The 26,849-nt window shown below is 40.9% G+C and overlaps 1 protein-coding gene and 1 long non-coding RNA gene across 3 annotated transcripts; both read left to right on the forward strand.

The window, feature by feature from the left end:
• The first annotated feature begins 6,270 nt into the window (after nt 1-6,270).
• On the forward strand, nt 6,271-7,342 carry LOC306936339. Its single transcript, XR_013791481.1, has 5 exons — nt 6,271-6,323; nt 6,753-6,875; nt 6,957-6,980; nt 7,062-7,103; nt 7,279-7,342. It is a non-coding gene; the product is annotated as an uncharacterized lncRNA (long non-coding RNA).
• Nucleotides 7,343-13,092: 5,750 nt separating this feature from the next.
• LOC306938211 (uncharacterized protein) lies at nt 13,093-19,360 on the forward strand. Of its 2 annotated transcripts, none has more exons than XM_079522275.1 (6): nt 13,093-13,358; nt 16,838-16,963; nt 17,288-17,446; nt 17,733-17,875; nt 18,017-18,126; nt 18,232-19,360. In XM_079522275.1, the coding sequence occupies exons 1-6, from the start codon at nt 13,133-13,135 to the stop codon at nt 18,362-18,364; spliced, it is 897 nt and encodes a 298-aa protein (XP_079378401.1). In that variant the 5' UTR covers nt 13,093-13,132; the 3' UTR covers nt 18,365-19,360. The 2 variants fall into 2 exon arrangements, with proteins under 2 accessions (XP_079378401.1, XP_079378402.1); XM_079522276.1 differs by having other exon boundaries at nt 16,856-16,963.
• The last annotated feature ends 7,489 nt before the right edge of the window (nt 19,361-26,849 follow it).

The raw sequence follows: 26,849 nt of genomic DNA on the forward strand, positions 1-26,849 counted from the left end.
GATGTACCTTTTGGAATATTGAACAGTATTCTGTATCCCAGATACCGTCCTATATATGACCTGTAAAGAACTAACATTAATATTAATGGGAAGGGAGGTATGGCTAAAATGGCAAGCTTGTGACCTTCATTAGAAGCACCAAAGCACCATTTGGAAATGTGATGATATCCTTCCTGGATGTTCCTGTACTGTACAGTGTGGCATGGTGGCATGTGTATACTGTAGACCCCTTTACATTTGAGCTTAACCCAATTTGACCCGAGATCAGATTCTAAAAATGTCTTCTACATCCTGACAGTTTTCCGAAAAAGCTATGTTTCTATGTCAGTCGTTCTTCGATTTTTCAAAAATAGCAGACCTACAAGCTCGTAGCGCGCCACTCGGTGGCGCGCTTTGAGCTTGTAGATCTGCTATTTTTCAATAGCTAAAGCATAGCATAATGCTAACACCAAAATGGGGGGCTTAAGGCCGAGTTAAAGGGAAAGAGACATGCCTGCAGCATCATAAGCCCCATAAGCCCAGTGCTTTTCCCAAGGACCATATGCTAGAAACATCTTGTCATTAACCCAATCCTCGAATGCTATCTGTTGCTGCTGCTGCTTGCTATATAATACGCTGGGGAGGGAAGGTGCATCTGGCATGGCAACACTCAAGGCCTTATCTATAGGAGACATTTATTATTGAGACGCTACTGTATGTATACCGTATGGTACAAACACTTGTGTTCCAACCCTGTATTGTATTATTCCTTATGCGGCTGCTTAGTTATGCCTGATCCAATCTGGTCCAATCCGAGGTAAAGGAAGAGAGGCACATGTGTCGTGGCAAAATTTCATTTTCCGTTCCATTGAAGTACCTTTTGGCTGCGGTACAAGATCTTAACCCATTTAGGCCTGACGTCGACATTTAAAAAAATGTTTATGTATCAGTGGTGCTCAATATTTCATGTCAAGGACCCTAAACATTATATGTAATATGCCTCCGCCACCCCATCTGAAAATATGTTGTTCCAGGGACCTCCCCAGAATAGAAGCAAAGATTTGAGTTAAAATGTTCACTCTGTAATAATATATATTCAAAGATTTGTGGCACATTTTCACGATTTTCTAAAATAGCAAACCTACAAGTTCTTGTAGATCTGCTATTTTTCAATAGCTAAAGTATAACATAATAATGCTTTAAAACACCAAAAGGGGTTCCCGCCCAAAATGGGTTAATGCCCTGATCCTATTAACGTCCTCTTAACATTTGAAACGACATAAAAGCGGGTGTTGCCGTAAAGTCAAATGAGATATTCCAAGCATGGTGACAAATTATCATCAATCTCAGTTCTCCCCCAATAGTTATATTCTGCTACTGGTTATTGTAATACTGGGACCAAACAAAGCAAAAAGAAACACAAGAATAAAGATGGAAACCTCTGCCTGGCTGCGCCTTTACTACACTGTGGACAATTCAACGCTGGCGTGTAACTGGTGTTCGATAAACAGTGAGATTTATTTTGTGTTACTTATTACAAATGCAGTACTGTACAGTATGCACAAATCCTCAAGGAAGTTTGGATTTCTGTTCAACGAAAAGTTTTGTTCAAAATTGCTTTTGAATGTTTCTTTTCATTTCCAGTGATACTTCAAAAAATATATATCTTACTATAAACATGACATTTATGCCTGTCTGTGTATGTCTGTAGTTCACTTATCTTATGTCTGTCTGTGTATGTCTGTAGTTCACTTATCTTATGTCTGTCTGTATGTCTGTAGTTCACTTATCTTATGTCTGTCTGTATGTCTGTAGTTCACTTATCCTCAGCGGTTACTATGACCACTAGAGGGTGCTCCGATCGGCCACCAATCCGTGATCGATGGATTTTAACTCCAAATTACTCGATCGGAGATCGGCAATTCACCCGATCTGGAGAAACACATCTTTTATACCAGTGGTTCCCAAAGTGGGGTCCGGGGACCCCCAGGGGGTCCTTGAGGGAGTTCCAGGGAGTTCCAGGGGGTCCCCAGCTAAATGATAGTTTGGAACCAAATTAACCCTTGTGGGTCTGTAACTCTGAGAGTGTACAAATGTACACTCTCAGAGTTAAATTAACACTGATTTTACAATATAAATGGGGGTCCCAGAGATAGAAATGCCATTAAATGGGGGGTCCGTAGACTAATGCATGTCAAACTGGGGGGTCCTTGACATGAAACAGGTTGAGAATCACTGCTAGAGCGGTAAAAATCTCTTATGGGGGTCGCTGGCATATATTAATGGGGGTCTGCGGGCTAATAAATGTCAATTTGGGGGTCCTAGACATGAAAAGGTTTGGGAACGACTGTTTTATACCATTTAACACGCAGCCCGCCAGAACCGTAGTAACCGTAGGATTAAATTAATCCTCTAGCCCGCCAGAACCGTAGGCTACGTTTTCCAGGGTTTATATTCTTTAATCCATGTTTTGATCCGGTCGTATCGTTAGCTGCCGCTCGTTAGCATAACAGTCAAAGAGGGACAGTGGCCGAGGCCATTTTGAAGATGCGCGCGCATCCACTTGCACTCTATGTGCTGCTTTCAAAGGCCTGTATCTCCAAATCGGCGCAATGATTGTCGTTTCTGGTGAGGTTTTTCAACGGCCGACAGCAGGCGCTGTGATACTCGCAGTCGGGTTTTTTCCACCACCGACCGAGAGAACAACAACCGATCAAGACACCACACACACATTTTGTCATTGTAACATCCGGTTACGGATATTTGGCTCTTCAAAGTAAGTGTTACGCACGATAAAACCTTGGCAATGCACGATAGATAGATGAATTAATGATGGCGGCAAAACGGGGTATAAAAGTCAATCAGATATATAGCATAATAATAATATCGTTTTGCATCTTTGTGACAGGCATAAACATTCTAACCTTCTTTCCACACACACACACACACACACACACACACACACACACACACACACACACACACACGGTGATGGGGCTCGGCGCACGTACCTCTACTGATAACGGCTACATTTCCAACTTGTATCGTTCCTGATGCTTGCAACGGCCACCAGTCGTCTAATACTGTAAAAAAGAAAAGAAAAGAAAACCTCTTCTTCTGCAGCTCATGTAAATGTATTTATTTTTTCTTTAAAATATACACTCAAGACAGAGGATAGCTAAATCATTTGTTTAGTTACAGGAAGATCATATTTACACAGGTGCCTTTGATTGTACAACAGAATATTAATCATATTTATATATATATATACGAGAAAAACACAGTTTCCTCTCGTCTTCCCATGCTTTGTTCGCGAGCCAATATGTTGCTCTCAAAACGCCCAAAATCTGTGCCGAGACACCGCTGTTCAGAGTAATTTTGTATGATGTGTGGAGGCAATATTTTAATTGTTATATGTTTTAACCTGGGACAGTAAGCAGATTCCTCGTCACCAAGGTGTCCCCGTGGGCTAATTAAAACATACAGTTGCTCTTAGAGATACTCCGATAATCGGTGATCGGTCATATCGACCTTTCCATATTCACTCTGATCGGTAATCTGCATTTACCCTATCAGGAGAAACTGATCTTTTACACCATTTAAGTGGTATAAATGTCAATCAGATATATAGTTTAACCCATTATAGTAAACAATTAAGTGGCAGCGGTGGCCGAACGGATTGCGGAGCGGTCTTGATACCGGAAGGTCGCCAGTTCGAATCAGCGGTCCGACACGTTAAAATTACCACCGCTGAAGTGCCCTTGAACAAGGCATTGAACCACTACGATGAAATGTGTTCTATGAGCAGGGCCTGGCTGGAAACAAGTTCTTGAGCTTAGCCCAGATACCCTGGGTAAATATAGTAATCATTTCATTTCAAGTGCTGTACAGGTCAGTCATATTGCTGCTCACAGGTAGGCCCAATTATAAACAATACATAAATAAGATGGGTGTCATATTGTTGACTGATGGGGTCTGTGGGCAGGCTTTCTGCCCACTTTAGATTAACCTAAAAAGGGCCCATAGAATCAAATTCTATGAAGAGGCATCATCACAATGTACCGTAATACAGTAGGCTATGCCTTAATTTGGCTGATAAAACCTAATACTTTAAGAGCTGATATCTCCTCAGTTAAGCACATTATGCGGAGTGTTTGGTTGCTCTGGATGCAGCAAATAGACTGCAGAACTATATGTGTGCACTGTCACTCAACGTGCATGCGTCATGTAGGTTGGCTCTCTGTGGTGCCTATACATTGCAATGAATGTGTGTGCGTGTGTGTGTGTGCGTGCGTGCGTGCGTGCGTGCGTGCGTGCGTGCGTGCGTGCGTGCGAGTTTCTGTGAGTGCGTGCGTGTTTTTGCGAGTGTGTGTGTGTGGGGGCTATGGGGAGGGACTATGACCAACACTTTATCTCTTCCCCTTATGTTAAAATGTGGTTTGTCTTTTTATTTTTTTTAAATGTAGGCTACATGTTGTCACATCACTAGGCTACATCAAAATGTTGATTCACGAGACACACTATTATGTGCTTGATGTGTCAAGTCACCCCTATTTGTTTAATCTATTCAGATGTATTCATAGAGGACAGCATTTATTGTATGTATTCATTTATAATAACATGTGACCTTTAATCATCATCAATCATTCAAATTGATTGAAAAAAGTTTTATTTTTACTACTAATACTTCATGTACTCTGGACTCACATTAGGTCAAACATTTGAATGACCCAACACAGGTTGTGATGGTGAAGGTATATACATTTTGTGTAATTTGCTGAAAAGTGTGTTTGTATATTGCATAATAGTTTTCAAACGTCCTTATTTTGTCTAATGTGGTCACTGTGCTCTGCATGGCCAAGCTTTCGGTCTACTGACCTTCTTCAGGCGCCTGAAGAAGGTCAGTAGACCGAAAGCTTGCTAAATAAATACATGTATTGTGCACAGATCTGAGTGTGCGGAGCTTCCCTTTATTTTTCTCATGTTCCCTTTGTGGCTCCAGCACCTCTCTTAAGTTTTTTCAGCCGATGAGCGGTGGTTCTTTTTACATTTTTCTGAAATGTTTAAAATGTAAAAAAAATAAAAAAAAAAATACATGTAGCAACTGTCTGTCCTTCAATAAAAGATTATTCAGATTTGATTCAGAATTTCTTACAGCACAAAACGTAACAAGTGCATATCCTTCACTATAATGATGATTTAGACCAGGGGTTCTCAACGTTTTTGGCTGGGGACCCCCGCAAATGCTTTGACCCCTCCCCCCCCACAATACAAACTGACTGCATCCAGCCATTCAGTTGCAAAAAATAAAATAAAACTAGAAAAAGTGCCCTTCTGGGCACAGGTCTCCACCAGGAGGATAGGAGTGTGTGTGTGATGTTTGGCAAAATGTTTAGGAGCAATATAAATGTGTGTGTGTGTGTGTGTGTGTGTGTGTGTGTGTGTGTGTGTGTGTGTGTGTGTGTGTGTGTGTGTGTGTGTGTGTGTGTGTGTGTGTGTGTGTGTGTGTGTGTGTGTGTCGCGGCTTGGCCTGTTGTAGCGCCACCATGAGGCTGATTTGAAAACGGTCAAGTGGCATTTCTTCCAAAGCCTAGTGGGAATATGCATGCACAGTTTCACCACAATCGGATGCTGCGTTGAGTAGTTGTGGCGATTTGTACAAAACGGGTACAAAGCGGGCTACTCCTGAAAAGTTTAGTAGCCAATCGTAGCCAATGAGGGTGGATTATGAGAAATCAAACAAACCTGTCTTGATCACATGACTATGGAGAGCAAGTGTACCGATTTGCGTGAAATTTGGATAAAATCTGAAGGAGTAATATTAGAAAATGTGTTTTACATATGTCGGCCTCCTGGTGGCACTATAAAGAGCAGATGTGAAATTCCAGGCAAGGGTTTTTCCTTGGCTTCTAGGGAGTTGGCATACAAAGTTATCCACAGATCCGTGCAGTTAGAGGTAAAAACACTTTTCGGCCAGTTATAAATCGTTAAAAATCGTTTGTACCAGCGTCAACTAAAATGTTGAATGAGGCTCTGAAACTGTGAGAGTTTAGATTAACCATAGGCCTACTGTGTGCACTTGTGTAATGTTGTGTCTCCCCTGTGTTAGGTATTTTTATGTTTTGTTGTCACTGATGTTTTGTTTGTGGCTGCAGCAAGGGTGAATGCCCAAGACAAATTTCCCTTGTGGACAATAAAGTTTACCTTGACCTTGATGATTTAAAAAAGCTGCATTCATTAACAGTTTTTGTTCATGTCTGTGTCAGCTTCAACATCAAATGAGAGCACATATGAAGTCAGATTTCCCAGAGCTCAGGGCAATGATCCTTCCCAAAACCCCGCTGGTAGGTGTGAGTATTCTTATACTTCTATGGGCCAAAACTGAGAGGTCAAAGAAACCCTAAGAACATCCGGTCTGCCAAATTGAACTGAAATATTAATAGTTGATATTGAGGATACTGATAAAAGATATAGGGAATACAATGTGGATTTCCACAAATTCCAATGAAATGCTGACATGTACAGTAAATGTCTGGACAAGGAAGTACAAAATAAGAAATGTCCTTGAAATGTATTAAGACAACCACAAAGTAAGAAAGTCTAATTGTATGACCTTCATGGTGTCCAGTAAGGACAGAAACGGCAATGTGGTTAGAGAAAACACTGAAAAGAATAAAATACTCAACACAATTAATCATTTAGTGCTGGCAGTGCCATAGATGGCATATATAATTAATACTGTCCCTATTTCATCACATCATCATGTTCAAAAGGTAATTCTGCGTCTCAGCCAGTGGGGTCAAAGGTTGCCTCATGGAGCTGTGATATAGTGAAAGTGGGACTGGGACTTCTCTGTGCCCTCCTGTTAGCTGCATTGATTGCCGTAACTGTTCTGTGTGAGTATACAGGATACACTGTTGGCCTCACATCACATCTATTTTATTTTAATTAAGAGAATATCTGATTTTTTTTTCCAGATATGCAAACCAAAGACCCCACAGGTAAGATCAGATATGAGTTTGTACTGTATTAATGTTGTGACATTTTAAATATCTGACAAATGTTTGAACTTACACATACAGATATGCAAAACCAAAAAATCCTACTACAAAAGAATCTCACAGGTAAGAGGGCATAATGATGTTGAGTTAATTTAATTTAAATAATTTATTTTAAGAAATTACACCAGCAGCAGAATTTATTTATATTATCATGTCCGTCAAGAACATTACCTTTCAGCTAAACTATATGAGAGTTGCGACAGTCAATGTTGGTTAAAGATTTTCTTTGCTTTAAAAGACAGTACTAAGAAACTAACATCCTGCCAAGCAGAAAAGTTTTCTTGCCCACAGTGTATTCAACCTAACCTGACTCCGCCAGATGGGGCAGCAGAGAGTACATTGGGTTCCCCCCTCCTGCTCCCATCTGGGAACTCTCAGGCAGACTTGATGCCCGGGCACAAAACGGCCTGGCCAATCAGCAGCAGCTTGAAGCTAGAAGCTGCTGCTAGAAGCTGCTAACCCTTTTATAAAATATAACAGAATCAATGATATGAGCGCTTGATCAAATAAATTCTGAACAACTCCGATATTTTGATTAGAGGTCAGAGATTGCACAATAAAGTGCAATTATCTCTGTGTATTTTGTAAAAACATACATTGAATAATCTACAGGTTTTCAACTTTCCCCCTAAATCTCTTGAAAGATTTCTTCCCCGAGGAGTCTCGGGGAAGAAAGTGTTACCGGTTCTCCTCTGACAAATACACTTGGGATCAGAGCAGGATTGACTGTACATACTGTATAAGGGAGCAGACCTCGTTAAAATAGACAGTACATTCGAACAGGTATAAGATGGGATCAATTATGATACATTATACCTGTGTCCTACATGTTACATCCTCATTCTTTTAGAGGTTTTAACAGTAATAAGGAATGGTGTTTCAATATAGAATTTACAGCATTCTAATTTAGATGACAATTTTATATTCATATTCCTACAAGGAAAACTGATGCTAAAAATGGCTGAAGCTGAAGACATGTACTGGATTGGAGTAAATATCACTTTATGTTTGATTATTTTTTTTCCTGTATATTCTTTATCTCAAGCACTTATTTTGAGATGTAATTATAATGGAAGTCAATTTATTTGTCAGATCAGGCTGAAATCTTGCCTAAATTATAATTTGGGATTTTCTATATTAAAATAAATCTTATGTCATATCATACTGTTCTTTTTGTCGGCGACGACCTCTCCTGCGTGCCACTCCCCATTTCCTGTCAGTCTACTGTCCTCTCATAAAAGCACAAAAATGTATCTTCAAAAATAAATAAAGAGGAAGTTCCCTGGAAGAACATCATGAAACTTCATACATGCTTGCTTACAGTAGGCTACAGTATTCAGTCTGCCTGAACACTCACTCTTTTAATTAAATTTTACCTACATTGTCATATGGCTGTGTTTTGTATCATGTCCATCCATGTTTGTATTTTCTAGTTCATGTAAAATGTTACTTTTTACTGGTTACATTTTACCAATCTGAAAACCCATCAGCAAATAAAGGAGAAACAGCACCCTCAACAGTCTGTCTCGAGACAAAAAAAGTATAAACATTTCGTTTGTACCTCAGTTGTTTACATATATTTCTAAAGAATGTCAAAATAACAAATGATCTTGGTCATATTGATTACTGAGGGCAGTTGTGTTGTTCATTTACAGTAGTTCTATAACAAAAATATTAAAGCTAAATATCTAAATTTGCTGTGGGAAAAATAGATAAATTGTGGTCTTAACTTATTTTGAACTGAGGCGGATTCTAAAAACACCTTGTAAATCCTGGCCTAAATCTTCTAAAAAAACTTTATTTATATAGTAGCATCAAATATTTTAAACTTTTGAATACTGTAGGCCTACATACTGTACAGAAACCCCAAAAGGGGTTCCTGTCCAGAAGGTTTATAACACCAAAAGGGGTTCCCACCCAGAAAACAATACAAAGTGTATATTTTAAGATGGTTTTCTCTTTATTTAAAAAGCATATGCATTACAAAATTCTACTCTGACAACATGAGTCTCTGACAACAGAAGGAAGGATATACAGTAGGCTACAGATACATAGCTTTAATGAACCATTAGAGGGTAGCACTTCCACACATTTTCAAAGTTTAACTATCAGAAACAAGACCATGGGTTCAAATATGCAACATATAGAGACTCAGGGAATTAACAGGGTGTCTATGATTAACATTCCAATCATTCATGACTCATCACCATCTAACGGTGTTTATGATTAACATTGAAATCATGACCCATCATGCTCTAACGTCTTCAATGGCACCATGGGGAGTAAATGTAGAAAAATATTGGACCCACTTTTTATGAGCAGCTCGTCATGTTCACAATTAACATGCTTTGCATTTAACCCAAATTTGATTAAACTCCAATAGCCTTAACAATTTGGTACCACAGGAACTGAGAGATACAATGTACAGTAAATGGAAATGTTCACATTCAAAATAAAGTATGTATTCATCAGAATATTTAATTTTAGCCCAGAAAACTACCACAGACAAAAGGTCCTGTAATAGGACAAATGCAGTTTGTGGACACTCCAGGTTGTATGTGTGCTAAGGTTATGTATGCGTGTTAAAATGGGTTCCTACATAGATTGACAGTTAAGTGGCAGCTCTTAATAAATAAAGTACAGAATATGAACTTGTTGCTTGTCTGAAAAAAGGAAGTGATTAAAAAAAGAACTTGCAATGAGAAGGGGACGTGTTTTGGGGAACAATGACATTGCATTTCCTGTAATCATCAGTCAGTTCAGTTCAACAGTTGTGATGTTCACACAACTCCCGCTATGTCTGAAGTGCTTTACTACAACAATCCCAAAAGGACACACAAAGCTAATGATGAGTTTGAAAATGTATTGAATGATGGATGATTGATTGATTGATTGATTGATTGAAGGTTTCTGTTTCGTTGGGGTTGATTGTTATTGAATCTAGATAAATATAAATAAGGAAGTAAAAAAGGAGGAACAGACATATCTATTGATAAGTGTTGAACTAAGAAAGAAACAGTGTTGAAAGCAATGCAGTAAGCTTTTAATTGTATGTGAAATGTCAATATAGAGACAACTAGAAATGCACTCTGTCGAGGTGCCAACTTGCGCATTGCACACAAGTAGGCCATACATGGCCTACTTGTGCGCAAGCAGAGCGCGCAAGTACTGCTACTAACTAATGTCTATCACAACTGCTGTTGTGATAGACATGTACCAAAGCATGTGACCACCATTCTTTTTTTTTAATATAGTATATATGTATGTTATTTGGAAAAAGCAGAACAGTAGCATTTCTCTTAGACATAGACAAGGACATAAGTGCATTTCCCAGGTTCCCCCCCCCCCCCCTTTTCCCTCCCTCCCCCCTCGTTCCCTGGACCAATGGGGCAACATCACTTCAGAATGTACATTTCAGAGGGAGAAAAAGAAAAAAGAATGGGCAGAAAAGAAGAAAAGACGATGACAAAAATCAAGAAAAGTGTGTATCAAATGTGTATCAAAGTGTCATTGCCAACGGTCAAACGGTTCATGAGATATGCACGTTCAAAGTTTGCAAGTTTTGCATCAATTGAGTGCTATAGCGCCACCATTTGGCCAATCATGATGGGCTTCGCATAGTCACCGTTTGGCATGGTCCTCTATCATGTTGACAAGTTTTGCGAAAACCGACTGCACGGTTCAGTCAGAACAGCTATTTTTGGCGGAAGGAGAAGGAGAAGAAGTACTGATCATATAATTCAAAATGGCGGGTGATCTAAAGGTCAGAGGTCAAAAGTCAGAACACGAAAGTTGTTCAGCATGAGGAGACGCATATGGGTATCAAAGTGTCATTGCCAACGGTCAAACGGTTCATGAGCTATGCACGTTCAAAGTTAGCATTTTCAATTTAGCGCTATAGCGCCACCATTTGGCCAATCGTCTTGGGCTTCGCATATTCACCGTTTGGCATGGCCCTCTACCAGATTACCGCGTTTCGCGAAAACCGACTGCACCATTCAGTCAGAACAGCTATTTTTGGCGGAAGGAGAAGAAGAAGGAGAAGAAGAAAAATAAACACAAAAACAATAAGTGACCAAAGTCACTGCGTGACTTCTTGGTCCCTAAAAAGTGCCCTTCTGGGCACAGGTCTCCACCAGGAGGATAGGAGTGTGTGTGTGATGTTTGGCAAAATGTTTAGGAGCAATATAAACGTGTGTGTGTGTGACGCGGCTTGGCCTGTTGTAGCGCCACCATGAGGCTGATTTGAAAACTGTCAAGTGGCATTTCTTCCAAAGCCTAGTGGGAATATGCATGCACAGTTTCACCACAATCGGACGCTGCGTTGAGTAGTCAATATTTGACATTCAATGTTATTTTTCTACAAATGAGTCTGACTTGACTTGATTTACTTTCCACAAATACCTTAAACATGATTCAGTGTTTCTATAAAATTCAAGTAAACAAAAACGTTAACAGTATATTTTCTAATATTTGTGTGTGTTGGAAATCTGGCCATCTGCAAAACTCACACTCATGAGAGTACATTTCAATTGATACATTAAACTTCTACCCCACTTGTACCTCAGAGGCAAATGTATTACTCCACTTTTGTTGCTATAGTTGATTGATTGAGTTACTTTGCATATTAATCAAAGTAGCCTATAAATAAAAGATATAGATTATGAATTGCATAAAGAACAGACCTGAATATAAGACCATTACTACTGTGAAAATGCAGTCTAAGTTGTAACTACATGGTTATACGAACAGATGGCAGCAATTGTCTCTAATAGAAAGCAAGGCCAGTCCTACCATGGGAGAAAAGTGTCCACACACACAGGCCTACCTCGTTCTTTTTCATGTCAAGGACCCCCACATTAATATGTATTTGGCCGTGGACCCCCATCTGATAATATTTTGTACTATAGGGAGGGACCCCCATACAAGATTTGTGTTGAAAAAGTATTTAAAAACTATTTTGACCGTTTCATTTTAGTTTCAATATGTTGGGGAACCCCCGAAACCCACAAGTTCACTAGAACTAACATGATGTTACAATGTTAGAGCCTCAGGGTCAGCAGAGAGGTTTTGGGAAGTGACCTGATGTACTTCCACCCCCCTACTCCTCCTCCCCCCTCCCCCTGCGCGTGCACGCACACACGCACACTGTGTACACACGCACACTGTGTTAATGTCTCAGTCAAATGACCTCTTCTATTTACAGGGAAACAGGTCGAAATATTATTTTTTAATTTTGATAATGAATTGTTCCAGCAGCCCCACAATATGAATTCATTTTGATGTTTTTTGTTTTGTAGGCAACTATTGTATATCGCAATATTCCTCACAAGGGTGTGCTTTACCATGATTATTGGCACTTCAGTGATGCTTGGGACCTCGACTACGTCTCGTTCCTGACAGCATCACTGTCGTCACGTGCCAATGTCACGGTAAAGCACATGCACTCTCTCGTGTAATATTGCTTAAGTGAATGGACTGAGGTAACATTAATACTAGTTGAATCAACACACAAATAAGTGCACATGCGCATGCACGTATGCATGCATTCACATTGTTTGATTAAAACATCGTATTGATAATTATCATATCATTTCATTAACTTTTACTTGGTGTTGGTTCTTCATAATGGACAGTCGTGAGGATTGAGTAACTTTCGAGAGATCATGAAAGACTGTGGTCACCTCTAGCTTCCGTTAGTATAGCCTACTCATTGTGCTTGGTAGAATGTCATCACATATCCGCCTAGCAAAGGAGTGTGTGTGTGTGTGTGTGTGTGGCACTGTGTGTGTGTGTGTGTGTGTGTGTGTGTGTGTGTGTGTGTGCATGTGCGTGCATGGGTGTGTGTGCGCACGTGCACGTGATGTGTGTGTGTGTGTGTGTGTGTGTGTGTGTGTGTGTGTGTGTGTGTGTGTGTGTGTGTGTGTGTACGTATGTCTGTGTGGTTTATTTTCATTGGTGCACAAAGAGTGATCCGTCACATGTGAAAGAAGTGCCATCTACATTTAGGGTAGTAGTGAGGATACAGTATATATTCAGTTTGTTGTGAAGAGGTCAAATACTTGCAGGAAGAATGAAGTCATAAGGTACAAATGGCTGTAGCGAGGCATTCTGACAACATTGAGGTCCAAGATGAAGACCAAGACGATGCAAACTACGAGAATGAAACCACCGTCACTACAAGAAGAACTGTAGAAATGTCTGAAGAAGGACATTATGAGCGTCTTGATCTGCAAAAGAAAGACGATGCAGTCTATGAAGATCTACGGACCAAGACCAGGAAGCACAAAGGCCTACCGAAGAAGATACGGCAGTCTGGTAAGATTACTGAGACAAAAAATACCCCCTAAAAAACGTTTTAACCTTTTAAACAATCATCTTACTTCTTCCATTTAGCAAAGCGATGCGTAGCCTTTCTGTGAGCCAGTTCAGGAAGATGTGTCGCAGGGTCGGGACAACAAAACAATACAAATCTGAAATAGGCCTAATAATTCAAAATTAGATCTTTCAAAATTACATATAATTAAATATATGGGGAAATCCTTGAATAAAGACAACTTTTCAGAAGTAGTGAAAATATCCTAAAAAACGTGGTCGTATTATAATCGGGGACTAAACTATTTGACATTCAATGTTCTTTTTCTACAAATGAGTCTTGAAAAAGATTTACTTTCCACAAATACCTTAAACATGATTCAGTGTTTCTATAAAATTCAAGTAAACAAAAACGTTACAATATATTTTCTAATATTTGTATGTGTTGGAAATCTGGCCAACTGCAAAACTCACTCAGGAGTGTACATTTCTATTGATACATTAAACTTCTACTCCACTTGTACCTCAGAGGCAAATGTACTTTTTACTCCACTTTTGTTGCTATAGTTGATTGAGTTACTTTGCATATTAATCAAAGTAGCCTATAAATAAAAGATACATAGATTATGAATTGCATAAAGAACAGACCTGAATACTAGAAAAAGTGCCCTTCTGGGCACAGGTCTCCACTAGGAGGATAGGAGTGTGTGTGTGATGTTTGGCAAAATGTTTAGGAGCAATATAAATGTGTGTGTGTGTGTGTGTGTGTGTGTGTGTGTGTGTGTGTGTGTGTGTGTGTGTGTGTGTGCAGGCCCGCGGGAAGTACTTTACACTCGCAGGGGCTGAGCGTCTAGTAGGGGGTCTAGTGCACGCGCATCATGCACGCGCATTTTGCGCATTTTCACGCGCAAACGTGGCCTTTACTTTCCCTCTCCACACGCAAGTTATATGAACGAACTGACACAGGCAATTAACCAGGATAAGGTGCCAATACTGTGATACAGCATATTTATTAGGCCTGGCCTATAGTAACAGAAATACGTTTTGAACATGTAAATAAAATGAATACAGATTACAGAATCCTCACGCAGGCTATGGCACAGAATTCACCCATTAGGGGGGGGGGGGGGGGGAAAGCATGTTACAATTCCGATTATCAAAATATTATAACAGCCTATAGGCTAAACATTTGCAATCAATGCAGGTGCGGCAATAGAAAGAACACATTACCACAATACGCAGAGGCACAGATATACCCATCAACCAAATCAGGGAAACAATTGCATATTTAGGCAATTAGGCTACACTGTACACATTATTGTGTACAGTGTACAGTGTACAGTGTGTACTTATTGTCTCCACCATGCCTTCGGCCTGGTGGAGACAATAAGGGGTCGCGACCCACGGGTTGAGAACCCCTGATTTAGACAGCTGTTCAGTTATAGGCCCTCATTTATCAACCGTGCGTACGCCAAAATATGGGTGTACGCCGAAATTACCGCAATTTTCGGCATTTACCATTTGCGCCAACGTTTGATTTTGAACTTGAGCCAAGACAAAAACCACGTCTGGTCGGGAGCTGTCGTACGCTTTGTCCTCACCTGTTTTTCTGTCGTAGAACAGCGGAGCAGCATTGTTTGACCAGCTGAGAGGCTGTCACAGGCATCGAAACATATGTATTCACTCCTAAAATGTTTATATAGAACTGTATGTATATGGGCTAAATGTAAAAAAGAAAAAAAAGTTAAGGAATACATCAACGATGTGTCTTTGTGTCATATGAAATTAGTAGGAGATTTCCAACTTTACAAGCAAGCAATTAAAATCGCGCATTTAAAAACAATGTTGCAAGTTAGATGCGTAAGCCATTTAAACAGTGTTTTGCATGATGAGCGCATACATGCGAGGATTTGGGCTGAGGATATTTCCATGACGGGACGTTGGAGAGTAGGCTATAGTGCAGCGCTGCAGCTGCGGAGAGTCCCAACATGGGTAGCCTACTGTAGCCGAATCTACAGCAGGCCGATGTCTTTCTGGAGTTACAGTAGCCTATGTGCAATCTCCTCCTCGTTTAATAAACCCGACGCGTCGCTCGAATGCCAAAATGTGCCGTGCCGGCGTGCCAGCGCAAAATTGGGGACCGCTGACCGCATCGGAGTTAGGTATAGGCTAAACCACCCAGCCAGGCTGCCAGCCCACCAGTGCCAGTGTGCCACATGAGGCTGGTTTAGGCTGCACATTTATATAATTGTCAGTTGACTACTGCGACTAGCGAGGTAATCTAAATAGATTGTCATGAACGTGCATGGTCGCGGTGTCATGAACGGACCACAGTGATAGAGACAGACAGGACAGGAGAGGAGGAAAACAGCAGCGTGTGTGTGCGCCTATTTGTTATTTAATTCATTGTTCACATGCAGGTTCAGATTTTCGTTCAGTAATATATTGTTGTAGGCTATATTAAATGAATAAATACTTTAATAATTTAATATAGGCTACAACTAACAACACACGGCAGGCGCGTAGCGCGGATCAAATGATTGACTGGGCAAATTAGCATGGGGGGGGGGGGCGCATCCACGGCCGATAGAGAAGTGTGAACTGTGAACGGTTTGGGGAACCATTTTAAAACAAAGGCGGCTTGCATGCTGTGGTTTACTAACCAGAAAGTTGCATGCACAAGGCTCAGTTGGGCCAGCTCTAAACTGACTGGGCCACGGCCCGTATGTGCGTGTGTGTGTGTGTGTGTGTGTGTGTGTGTGGGGGGGGGGGGGGGGGGGGGGGGGGGGGGGCAGCAAGGCAAGCGAGGCGAGAGGAGAAACAGACAGGGTACTTTACAGCTACAGCTTTATTTAATTCATACAGGTGTTCGTTCTTTATTTATTTAAGATAGGCGACAACAAACCAGTTGGACTTGCAAGTTGCGTGTGCGTGCGTGCGTCTGTGTGTGTTGGTGTGTGTATGAGAGTGGGGGTGACTTTTTTATTGACGTTTTTCGTCATGTAACTATGGTTACCAAGGTCGTACTGCAGTTGTTCATGTCGCAAAAACGAGGGCGAGGCTTGATTTCATAGGGCGTGCCAGATAGATTTCAGCCGTCACATTTATAAACGTCCGAACGAAATTAAGGAAGAAACAGCTGTCTGCGATCACTTTGTAAATGCCGACCCGACGTGGGTGTACTACGAATCCTACACTCGAATTTGGGCCAGATTTTACACTCGATTGATAAATGAGGGCCTAATTCTCTCTCTCTCTCCCTCCCTCCCTCTCCCTCCCTCTCTCTCTCTCTCTCTCCCTCCCTCCCGCTCCCTCTCTCTCTCTCTCTCTCTCTCTCCCTCTATCTCTCTCTCTCTCTCTCTCTCTCTCTCTCCCTCCCTCTCTCTCTCTCTCTCTCTCTCTCCCTCTCCCTCCCTCCCTCTCTCTCCCTCTCTCTCTCTCTCTCTCTCCCTCTCTCTCTCTCTCTCTCGCTGCACACCTAGCTGTACTTTCTGTTTCAGGACAGCGCTCTAAAACAGGGACAAGGCCTCTCATAGTGGTTGCTGGGTGTCTGCTGGGGATGCTGTGTCTTATACTCCTGGGTGGGAACATAGCCCAGGCTGTACACTGTGAGTATTGCATGTCACTAAACGACCACATCACTCACTCAGGGAGTTTGTTGCCTGACATTTTTGTAGATGCGACAAGTATTAAGGCCACCACAGTATTAACTTTTCTTTTTCTTTTTAATTTGAGTGTCTTTTTGTGTGTATTATTGGATGCATCTGAAAAGCATGATGAATAAACTGGTGTTGACAATTTAATGCACGTAAATAATAACAACAACATTGAGTTTTTTCTTCTTCTCAAATCAAAATTTCCACACAGATGCTTAACCTCATCATGAACAGTATAGCAACAACTGTCTTTATCGTCCATTTCTGTCCTTGCAGATCGTTCAGCCAGTAACAGCATGACCTGCAACGACACCCTGGTGCATCATTATAACACGCTGAAGTCCAACAACGATACCCTGACCCTGCAGAATACCCGTCTAAAGTTCCTCAACAGCAACCTGACGCAGGAGAACCAACTGCTAAAGTCTGACAAATGTAAAAACTAGTCAAAACTAACTACAATATTTGCCTCTGAGAAGTAGTGGAGTAGAAGTAGGCCTATCACAATATTGAAATATTGTTATATGAAGTAAAAATACCAGAAACGTGTAATTGAGTAAATGTATGGAGTAGAAAACACCATTGATAAAGTAGATGAATAGTTCTTCCCCTTCACTCCACTATACATCTCTGACTACTATTATTATTACAACTATGTGTTTAGAATTGATTGTCAGTACATTGAAAATCCATCAGTAAATCTCCTGTTTGATGTTTTTAGACAAGTCGTGTCCCAGTGGATGGATGAAGTTTGGAGGCAGCTGTTACTACAGAACTACTGAATGGAAAACATGGCAAGAAGGTAGAGACGAATGTCTGCGTCAAGGAGCTGATCTGGTGGTCATTAACAGTAGAGAAGAACAGGTTAGTGTGTGTGTGTGTGTGTGTGTGTGTGTGTGTGTGTGTGCGTGCGTGTGCTTGTGCGCCCATATGTGCGTCAATGATTATAATGAAGAAGTGTATTGAATAGAATTAATGATGATTCAAACATGTACAAATAATCAGGTATTCATCGGAGGATTGAGGACTGCGGGGTATTATAGATCATGGATTGGTCTGACCAGGACTGAGGGCAGCTGGACGTGGGTGGATGGAACACCTGCACTGACAACAGAGTGAGACATTTGACATGTTTTTTTTTGTAATCAAAGTCTATCAAAGTCCCTTTATTCTAGTGACTGAGTGGATGTGGTTAAATAAATACATTGTTTATTGTGCAGGTACTGGGACAGTGGATCTCCTCCTAATGATGAAGACAGGAACTGTGCAGCCTACGAACACTATAATGACCCTGGAACATGGTTTAATTGGGGATGTTCAGATACATTGCGCTCAATCTGTGAGACTAAGTGATGTTTGTGTTCACTTCATTGATGAAACTGCAGTTCAGTGTTCTTCTGCTACAGCAGTAATTAGTAGTGGAACATTTTAAAAACAAAAAAAACAAACATCTTGAAGTACTACATGTTGTACCTATAACCACTTTAACACAAACCACCAACTATGATGCTTTAGCATGTTATTCATTTGGCTTTCACAACTTGAACCCTAGTGACCCTATTCTGGGGACGAACATTATGCGAAAATAGTAGATCTACAAGCCCACATCGCGTCACAACACGATGCATTGTGAGCTTGTAGATCAGTCCACTTCGCAATTGAACTAGTCACAACTTGCAACCACAATATTATCCCAAAATTGTGCCTACCTGCTATGGGTCAATTCAGAGTCAGACCACTGCAACTTGTTACAACTGGTTGCAAGTTGCAACTGCATGTGTCGGACATGTGACGAACTGGGTTTTAGACCTCTGTGTCTTCCTTCTGTTAAGCCTTGCAGTGGCCAGACGCCAATCTGCCGGTGGCAATTTTTTCTTTTGCCTTCCGCGGACGGGTCTGGCCAAAAAGCCTGGCATCCCCTTCATTAAATTAAAAGATTATATGCTAAAAAAAAAAATCTAAATGACCCAATATGTCATTCTATTTTGTTATATATGCCATTTGTTTTTGCTTGTTTGCTCATATCATGTCTTTTTGATCTTCTTATATTCGTATTGTTAGTCTTTAACCACATGAACCTTGCATTATTATTCATTATTATTATTCAAGTCATAATAGGTGAACGTTCTGAGAAAATAGTCAGACATTCTTCAAAAATAGCAAATCTACAAGTTCACAACGCGTCACAAGGTGATGAGCTTCTAGAGCTGCTATTTTTGATGAAGCTGGTTTTGGTCTAGCCGCTGTAGAGAGAAAGTAGTGCAATATTATATATCTGTATTTTAACCCTGTTTGGTCTAGCCGCTGTAGAGAGAAAGTAGTGCAATATTATATAGCTGTATTTTAACCCTGTTTTTTATGAAAGCTTTTAATAAAAACTTTACTTGACAAGAGCATTATTCAACTCTTTATTTAACAATTGTACTGATTAAACTACGTATGTGGAATTGGTGAAAGTGGTGACACAAAGAAATGAGACAAAATTGGAACTGCAAAAGCTGTTACGCTCTCCTGATTGGTTGAAAAATGGCAACTCACCCGAACATGTATTTTCTGTTTATTTAAGAGGTGGAGGGACGGGGAGACTTTTACTGAAGAAAAACTCTATACTGTATAGTGAAAAAACTACAGTATAGTGAGTGACTAAGTGATGATTAGCCTACTATCAGAGATATAGATAAAACCCTGGTGATTTTTGGCTTATAGGTTAAAAAGCCAAAAAAAGCCTAACAGATTCTAGCATGTTCACACTTCACACACTAAGTGTGACGTGCATGTGTTCGCCATTTTAAAACCAGATTTCACACCCCTATATGTCTCAGAAACACTGAGGAAGCTTGTTTCCTTCGACTTCTGTACGTTATTTAAAGTGGTATACATGCATTTGTGAGTGACTTAATTTGATATATTTGGGTCCTTTTTTGTTCATGTTCCGATCATGCTCTGAAGACTTTTGAGTTGAGAACACCAGAAGAACACTACAATTAATTATATATTAAATGACAGAAAAGGGAAGACGTTTTTTTTATGAGTGCAGGGCACAGAGCAACTGTGGTTCACAAAGATATAAATGAGAAATTGTAATATTGTAATGGTGTTTCTCCCCACAAAGCCAATTGACTGACTTCTATGTAAACCAGAATTCATTAGCCCCTGCTCTAAATAGCCAGCAGCCCCAATTTTCTAAATTAACTCAAACAGTGCTCATAAAATTAAGCATGGCAGTGTCTATTATGTATACATTATGTCTGGTATTAAAAGGCTGAACTGGGAGGACATGCGTGTCCAGTATATGCTTTTTCAAGAACTCCATTAGAGCCTCTAAGGCCGACTCTGGTTCAGATACTGTCATCATGTGCATAAATATGTCAGTTTTCTTTAGACAAAACATCTCATATGAAATGTTTTACAGCATATTGTTGTTTTCCCCGTGTTATATTCAGTTCAGGACAGTATATACTGTAGCACATTTGGCTGATTTAAAAACCTATTAAAGGAACCCAACGTGTTTTAGCGTGATGACAGTGAGACATGAGAGTGAAGTGCAGCAAGTGCTCGCCACATCCTCAACCCTTCTCTCTGCAGCAAGCGAGAGGGGAACTCAGGTGACGTAAGAATGGACTTCCCGTCTCTCTCACCCAGACCACAGCGCATCTCTGTAACAATGACAACCTGCTGCTATGTGTCAGGAGGAGGAAACACGACAAACTGGCCTCATTTAGACATGAAAAAGGTCTGTTTCTGAGGCCTTGTACACACATAGACCCGAGTTAAAAACATTCACTTTGAAAGAATATATATTCAAAGATTTGCGCCACATTTTTATGATTTAAAAAAAATAGCAGACCTACAAGCTCGTAGCGCGCCACTCGGTGGCGCGCTATGAGCTTGTAGATCTGCTATTTTTCAATAGCTAAATTATAACATAATGTTTAAAACACCAAAAGGGGTTCCCACCCCAAAATGGGATAATATCATTTTGCATTTTTATGACAGGCCTAAACATTCTCCCCTTCCTCCCCACACACACACACACACAGGAACAGTTTTGACATATAATAATTTTGGAAATATTAAAATTTGCAACATTTCACAAGATCAGTATCGGTATCGGTACCCATCGGTATCGGGCCGATCATGAGAAAAACAATCGGCGATCGGTCCCAAAAAACCTGATCGGAGCATCCCTAGTTGCTCTCGTCACATTGGGAACATAAGAGTAGCGTAACCACATGTAATTATACATAATAGAACCCATTTTGAAACCTGATTCAAGAGGCATACAGTAGCAGAATAATGGCTCCCTGAAACCCATGATAAGATAGACCTTTGTTACTAAATCCAAGGATAAAGTGTTTTGTGAAAGACACACAATAATTCAAATGCAACCCCAAAAATTGTTTGCACACCAATAAAAGCAAATAGCCGTTTGTATAATTAATTAGTAAATGACAAACAGAAAAGACGTTGCGGGAGAACACGTCGACGGTTTAGGGCATTTCAAACATAGCTTTGACAAGCTTTATAGCTCGCTTCTATGAACAACAAGGAAAGCATGGGCTTTTCACACAAGCAGCTAAAAGCAAACATCACCATTGCAATCAAAGTTAATGCCCTGCAGGCTCTGACAACAACTGTACGGGGCTGTGGATTAGCTGCACACCCAGACGCCCTTTTTTTTGTAAGGATTCTTAACCCATTTAGGCCTGACGTTGAAATAAATTAAAAAAAAGTTGAAAGAATATATATTCAAAGATCTGTGCCGCATTTTTACGATTTTTCAAAAATAGCAGACCTACAAGCTCGTAGCGCGCCACTCGGTGGCGCGCTATGAGCTTGTAGATCTGCTATTTTTCAATAGCTAAAGTATAACATAATGCTTAGTTAAAACACCAAAAGGGGTTCCCGCCCAGAATGGGTTTTAAACAGCCTGAGTTTGGTCGGCACTTACAAAGGGATATTTATTTCACTTTCCAAAAAATGTTGGGGTATTTTCATCGTCTACACTCTGGCTTTTGGGAACACCCGAGACAAGTCGCTTGATTCAGTGCCCCTTCCTATAACAAACACATTGCAACTTCAAACTTAAAAATAAATGGAAAAAGGTTATCGGAACATCAAGGATGGGTGTTTTCGATCATGGTTAACCCATTTAGACTTGAGGCTGAACAGTTTTCAGAAAAACCCATGTTTCTATATCAGTGGTGCTCAACCTTTTTCTTGTCAACGACCCCCAGAATTATCTGTATTTGGCCGTGGACCCCCATCTGAAAATATGTAGTTCCAGGGACCTCCCCCAGAAGCAAAGATTTGAGTTAAAAATGTTCACTGTGAAAGAATATATATATATATATATATATATATATTCAAAGATTTGCTCACATTTTATTTTTTTTCTCAAAAATAGCAGATCTACAAGCTCGTAGCGCGGCACAGAGAGTGCCGCGCTACGAGCTTGTAGATCTGCTATTTTTTAACAGCTAAAGTATAACAAAATGCAAAAAAACACCAAAAGGGGTTCCCGTCATGAATGGGTTTAGTTTGAAGTTGCAATGCATTTCTATGACCCCAAAAAATGTTTTGAAAGTGAAATATCCCTTGAACATAGTCCTGTTTTGTTTTCAGACATACATTGCAGTTATTGTGGTAGGTTTCTTCACGCACGCCAAGGATACACCATCATTTAAATTAGATGGTGATCCTCTGAGTACGAACAGAGATTAAGAAATGTCACTTTAGTTTAAATCCACAAATGGTACTATAGGTAGGGCAGGGTAACCTGACTCCGCCAGATGGGGCAGCTAGAGGCGGGATCAAGGCATACACAGTGCTGCCTTGATCCCGCCTCTAGCTGCCGCTGATTGGCCAGGCCGTTTGGTGGCCGGGCATCAAGTCTGCCTGAGAGTTCCCAGATGGGAGGAGGAGGGGGGAACCCAGTGTACTCTCTGCTGCCCCATCTGGCGGAGTCAGGTTAGGGCAGGGGCCTATAGGCTAGAACTGTGACCAATGGGCTGTGTTTTAAAACCGTCTGCCCGCCAGGATTAATCCATCTTTCTATCGCGCATTGCCAAGGTTTTATCGCGCGCAACCCTTATTTTGAAGAGCCAAATATCCGTAACCGGATGTTACAATGACAAAATGCTGTGTGTGGTGTCTTGACCGGGGGTTGTTCTCTCGGTCGGTGGTGGAAAAACCCTGACCGCGAGTATCACAGAACCTGCTGTCGGCCGTTGAAAAACCTTGTTTTCACCAGAAACGACATTCATTGCACCGATTTGGAGATACAGGCCTTTGAAAGCATGGCCTGCATGAAGTGGATGCGCGCGCAATCTTCAAAATGGCCGCGGCCACTGTCCCACTTTGACCGTTATGCTAACGAGCGGCAGCTAACGATTCGGTCGGATCAAAACATGGATTAAAGAATATAAACCCTGGAAAACGTAGCCTACGGTTCTGGCAGGCTAGACGATTAATTTAATCATACGGTTACTACAGTTCTGGCGGGCTGCGTGTTAAGAGTCTGGGGAACTCTTCCTTGAAATTGGACAGTTTCAGGCATTATAGCATATTGTTGTCAGATAAAAAAAAACAGTACACAAATAATGGTAACGTTGTTTTGCATTACCAATAATTGTTTTAAACCAAACATTGCATTTCATCATAACCAGTTAGTTAGAGTGAGGAAACTAAACATTTAAATTAAATATTAAATTCAAGTATAAGAAGGTATAGGGTTTTTCGACCCAACAACAAATTGAACCACACTGCGACCAGTCACCAAACTGTGCCAAAACACTCAAATCATAATATTACGATCGAGTGTTTTGGCACAGTTTGGTCGGCAATAATATTGCCCACCCATCAGTAACTGATGGGTGGGCGATCAGTATATGCACACACATACTAGCACTAACCTCTAGTGCATGTACAAAGATCTAGTACTACTATGCTGTCCACTAGTGCAATGACACACCTGCCAGTTGACCTTTTCATGTCAAGGACCCCCTAATTGACACAAGCCTGCGGACCCCCATTCGAAAAGGCATGCCAGGGACCCCCATAAGAGAAGATTTTTACAGCTCTAGCAGTGATTCTCAACCCGTTTCATTTCAAGGACCCCCTAGTTTGACATGCATATTAGTTAGTCTACAGACCCCCATATAATGGCATTTCTATCTCTGGGACCTAAATTTACATTGTAAAATTAACTCTGAGAGTGTACAAATGGAACCAAATGGACCCGTTAGGGTCCATTTGGGGGGGGGGGGGGGGATGGTATACCACGTGTCAATGACATTGTCTTACCAATTGCTGATGTTGGTCTGCATTAACATACAAGTATTTTCTGTGGCAGTGTCGGGTCTGTCTGCAAATATTGTCTTCTTCTAAATATCAGTTGTGGCATAGTCAGTGTTTCTATAGACCATATTCACACAGTGGCCATTTTGCATTGAAAAAAGCAGGGTAGGCAATGGGGCGGCATTTCACTAAATGAATAGCAAGATGTGAATAATGGGTCTATATTGAGGTAAATCGTGGACAATGTTGCTCAGCGTTTCCAGTGGCTGCCTTAATCCATTTTGGGGGGGAACCCCTTTTGGTGTTTTAAACATTATGTTATAATTTAGCTATTGAAAAATAGCAGATCTACAAGCTCATAGCGTGCCACCGAGTGGCACGCTACGAGCTTGTAGGTCTGCTATTTTTGAAAAATCGTGAAAATATTTATTTCAGAAAACTGGAGGATTTAGAAGATAGTATAAATCAGGCCTAGCCTGATTTATACTATAGGGTCACTTGCCACAAATAGACAGCCACTGTTCACTAGGGTCTGTGATGCAGAGGCGTATCTACAATAAGGCGAGGACAGGAGTCCGCCTGTCCAAATCCATTTTCTGCCTGTGCCAAAATCCATACACTGACAAAAACAAGACCTGAGAACTATTAGACAGCGGATTGGCCGTTGCGCGTATAGAGCGTGACCCTCAATCACCCATTGGAATGTAAATGCATGCCTTTCAGCCTTTGTATCCTACTGTCTGGCAGGTATATCTCTTTGAAAACCTTTAGTGCTACCGACAATTAACACATCTTGCCTGCCCAAAATGTAATTCTTGCCTGCCCAAAATGTAATTCCTGGAAACGCCACTGCTGTGATGGGTCTTGTGAAGGGGCGACGGTATAGGTTGACAGGAAATGGAGAGAGAGAGAAGGAGAGATGGGGACTGGGTGGGAGTGACACGCCCTGTTTGGGATCGGGACTCGAACCTGCGACGCTGCTGTCAGGCTACATAGAGGCAAAAGGTGCCTGGACCGCTACGCCAGCCGTCCGGGCTGTGATGGGTCTTTTTAACCCATTCTGGGCGGTTGGGAACCCCTTTTGGTGTTTTAAGCATTATGTTATACTTTAGCCATTGAAAAATAGCCAATCTACAAGCTCATAGCTTGTAGATTGTAGATCTGCTTTTTTATCGTGAAAATGTAGCGTAAATCTTTGATATATATATTCTTTCACAGCGAACGTTTTTAACTCAAATGTTTGCTTCTGGGGGGGGGGGGGGGGTCCCTGGAACAACATATTTTCAGGTGGGGGTCGGCGGCCAAATACATATAATTCTCCTTGACATGATAAAGGTTGAGAACCACTGACATAGAAACATAGGTTTTTTTTCAGAAAACTGTCAGGATTTAGAAGACATTAAAGAATCTGATCTCAGGTCTAAATGGGTTAAATGGCACTTTAACCCATTTTGGGCGGGAACCCCTTTTGGGGTTTCAAGCATTCTGTTATACTTTAGCTATTGAAAAATAGCAGATCTACAAGCTCATAGCGCGCCACCGAGTGGCGCGCTATGAACTTGTAGGTCTGCTATTTTTTAAAAATCGTAAAAATGCGGAGGGAGGGCGAAATCCATATGAACTGGCCGGCCTGCCGGCCGCTTCGATAGGTCCGATTTCGCCCTTGCTGGAAATGCGGCACAAATCTTTGAATAGGTATATATTCTTTCAGAGCGAACGTTTTCTTTTTATTTCGACGTCAGGCCTAAATGGGTTGACAAGTCCAGGGGCCATTGTGCTTCGATGCAGGAAAATCATCAGGAACTAATTCAGCATCAACACGGTGGACATTTAACCCATTTTGGTGTTAGCATTATGTTATGCTTTAGCTATTGAAAAATAGCAGATCTACAAGCTCATAGCACGCCACCGAGTGGCGCGCTATGAGCTTCTAGGTCTGCTATTTTTTAAAAATCTAAGAACGACTGACATAGAAACATAGCTTTTTCAGAAAACTATGTTGTCAGAGTTTTCCGCTTGTCATAGAGCAGATTCAAATCAGCATATTTCACAATGTTACGTGTGTCAACTCTCCACTGACAGTTGAACCGCGCACGCACACACACACACACGCACACGCACACGCACACACACACACACACACACACACACACACACACACACACACACAGGACGCAAAGTGCAACACTAGCTCAGCAGACATGCAGTAAAAACTGGGACTTTTTATAATGGCTAAATGCTTTTAATTAATTCAAGGATACACGGTGTGTATCGTGTGGTTATGTTGTTATCTCTGAACACCAAAACAATTTCCAAATGCACCATCCATTGTTGTTGTTTTGGCAATAAATTATTGAATCTTGAAAAATGCTGTCAACACATTTCATTGTGAATTAATTAAAACATGACCGTGCTCACCCGACTAAATTTGTCAATGTTCGCACACTTGTCAAGAACAGTAAAGAAGTCGTGGACATTTCAATTTAGTTTGTGAATATACATCTTTTTTGCCAGGTTGCATTTTCAGCTAGACTTTTCT

The sequence above is a fragment of the Electrona antarctica genome (assembly GCF_951216825.1).
Source record: "Electrona antarctica genome assembly, chromosome: 2".
Lineage (NCBI taxonomy): Eukaryota > Metazoa > Chordata > Actinopteri > Myctophiformes > Myctophidae > Electrona > Electrona antarctica.

Excerpts from the sequence above, each read along its gene's own strand:
- LOC306938211 (XM_079522275.1), top strand. The coding sequence starts at position 13,133 with ATGGCTGTAGCGAGGCATTCTGACAACATTGAGGTCCAAGATGAAGAC. Across the intron at positions 13,359-16,837 it reads GAAGAAGATACGGCAGTCTG|CTGTACTTTCTGTTTCAGGA; the intron begins GTAAGATTACTG and ends CTGCACACCTAG. Across the intron at positions 16,964-17,287 it reads CATAGCCCAGGCTGTACACT|ATCGTTCAGCCAGTAACAGC; the intron begins GTGAGTATTGCA and ends CTGTCCTTGCAG.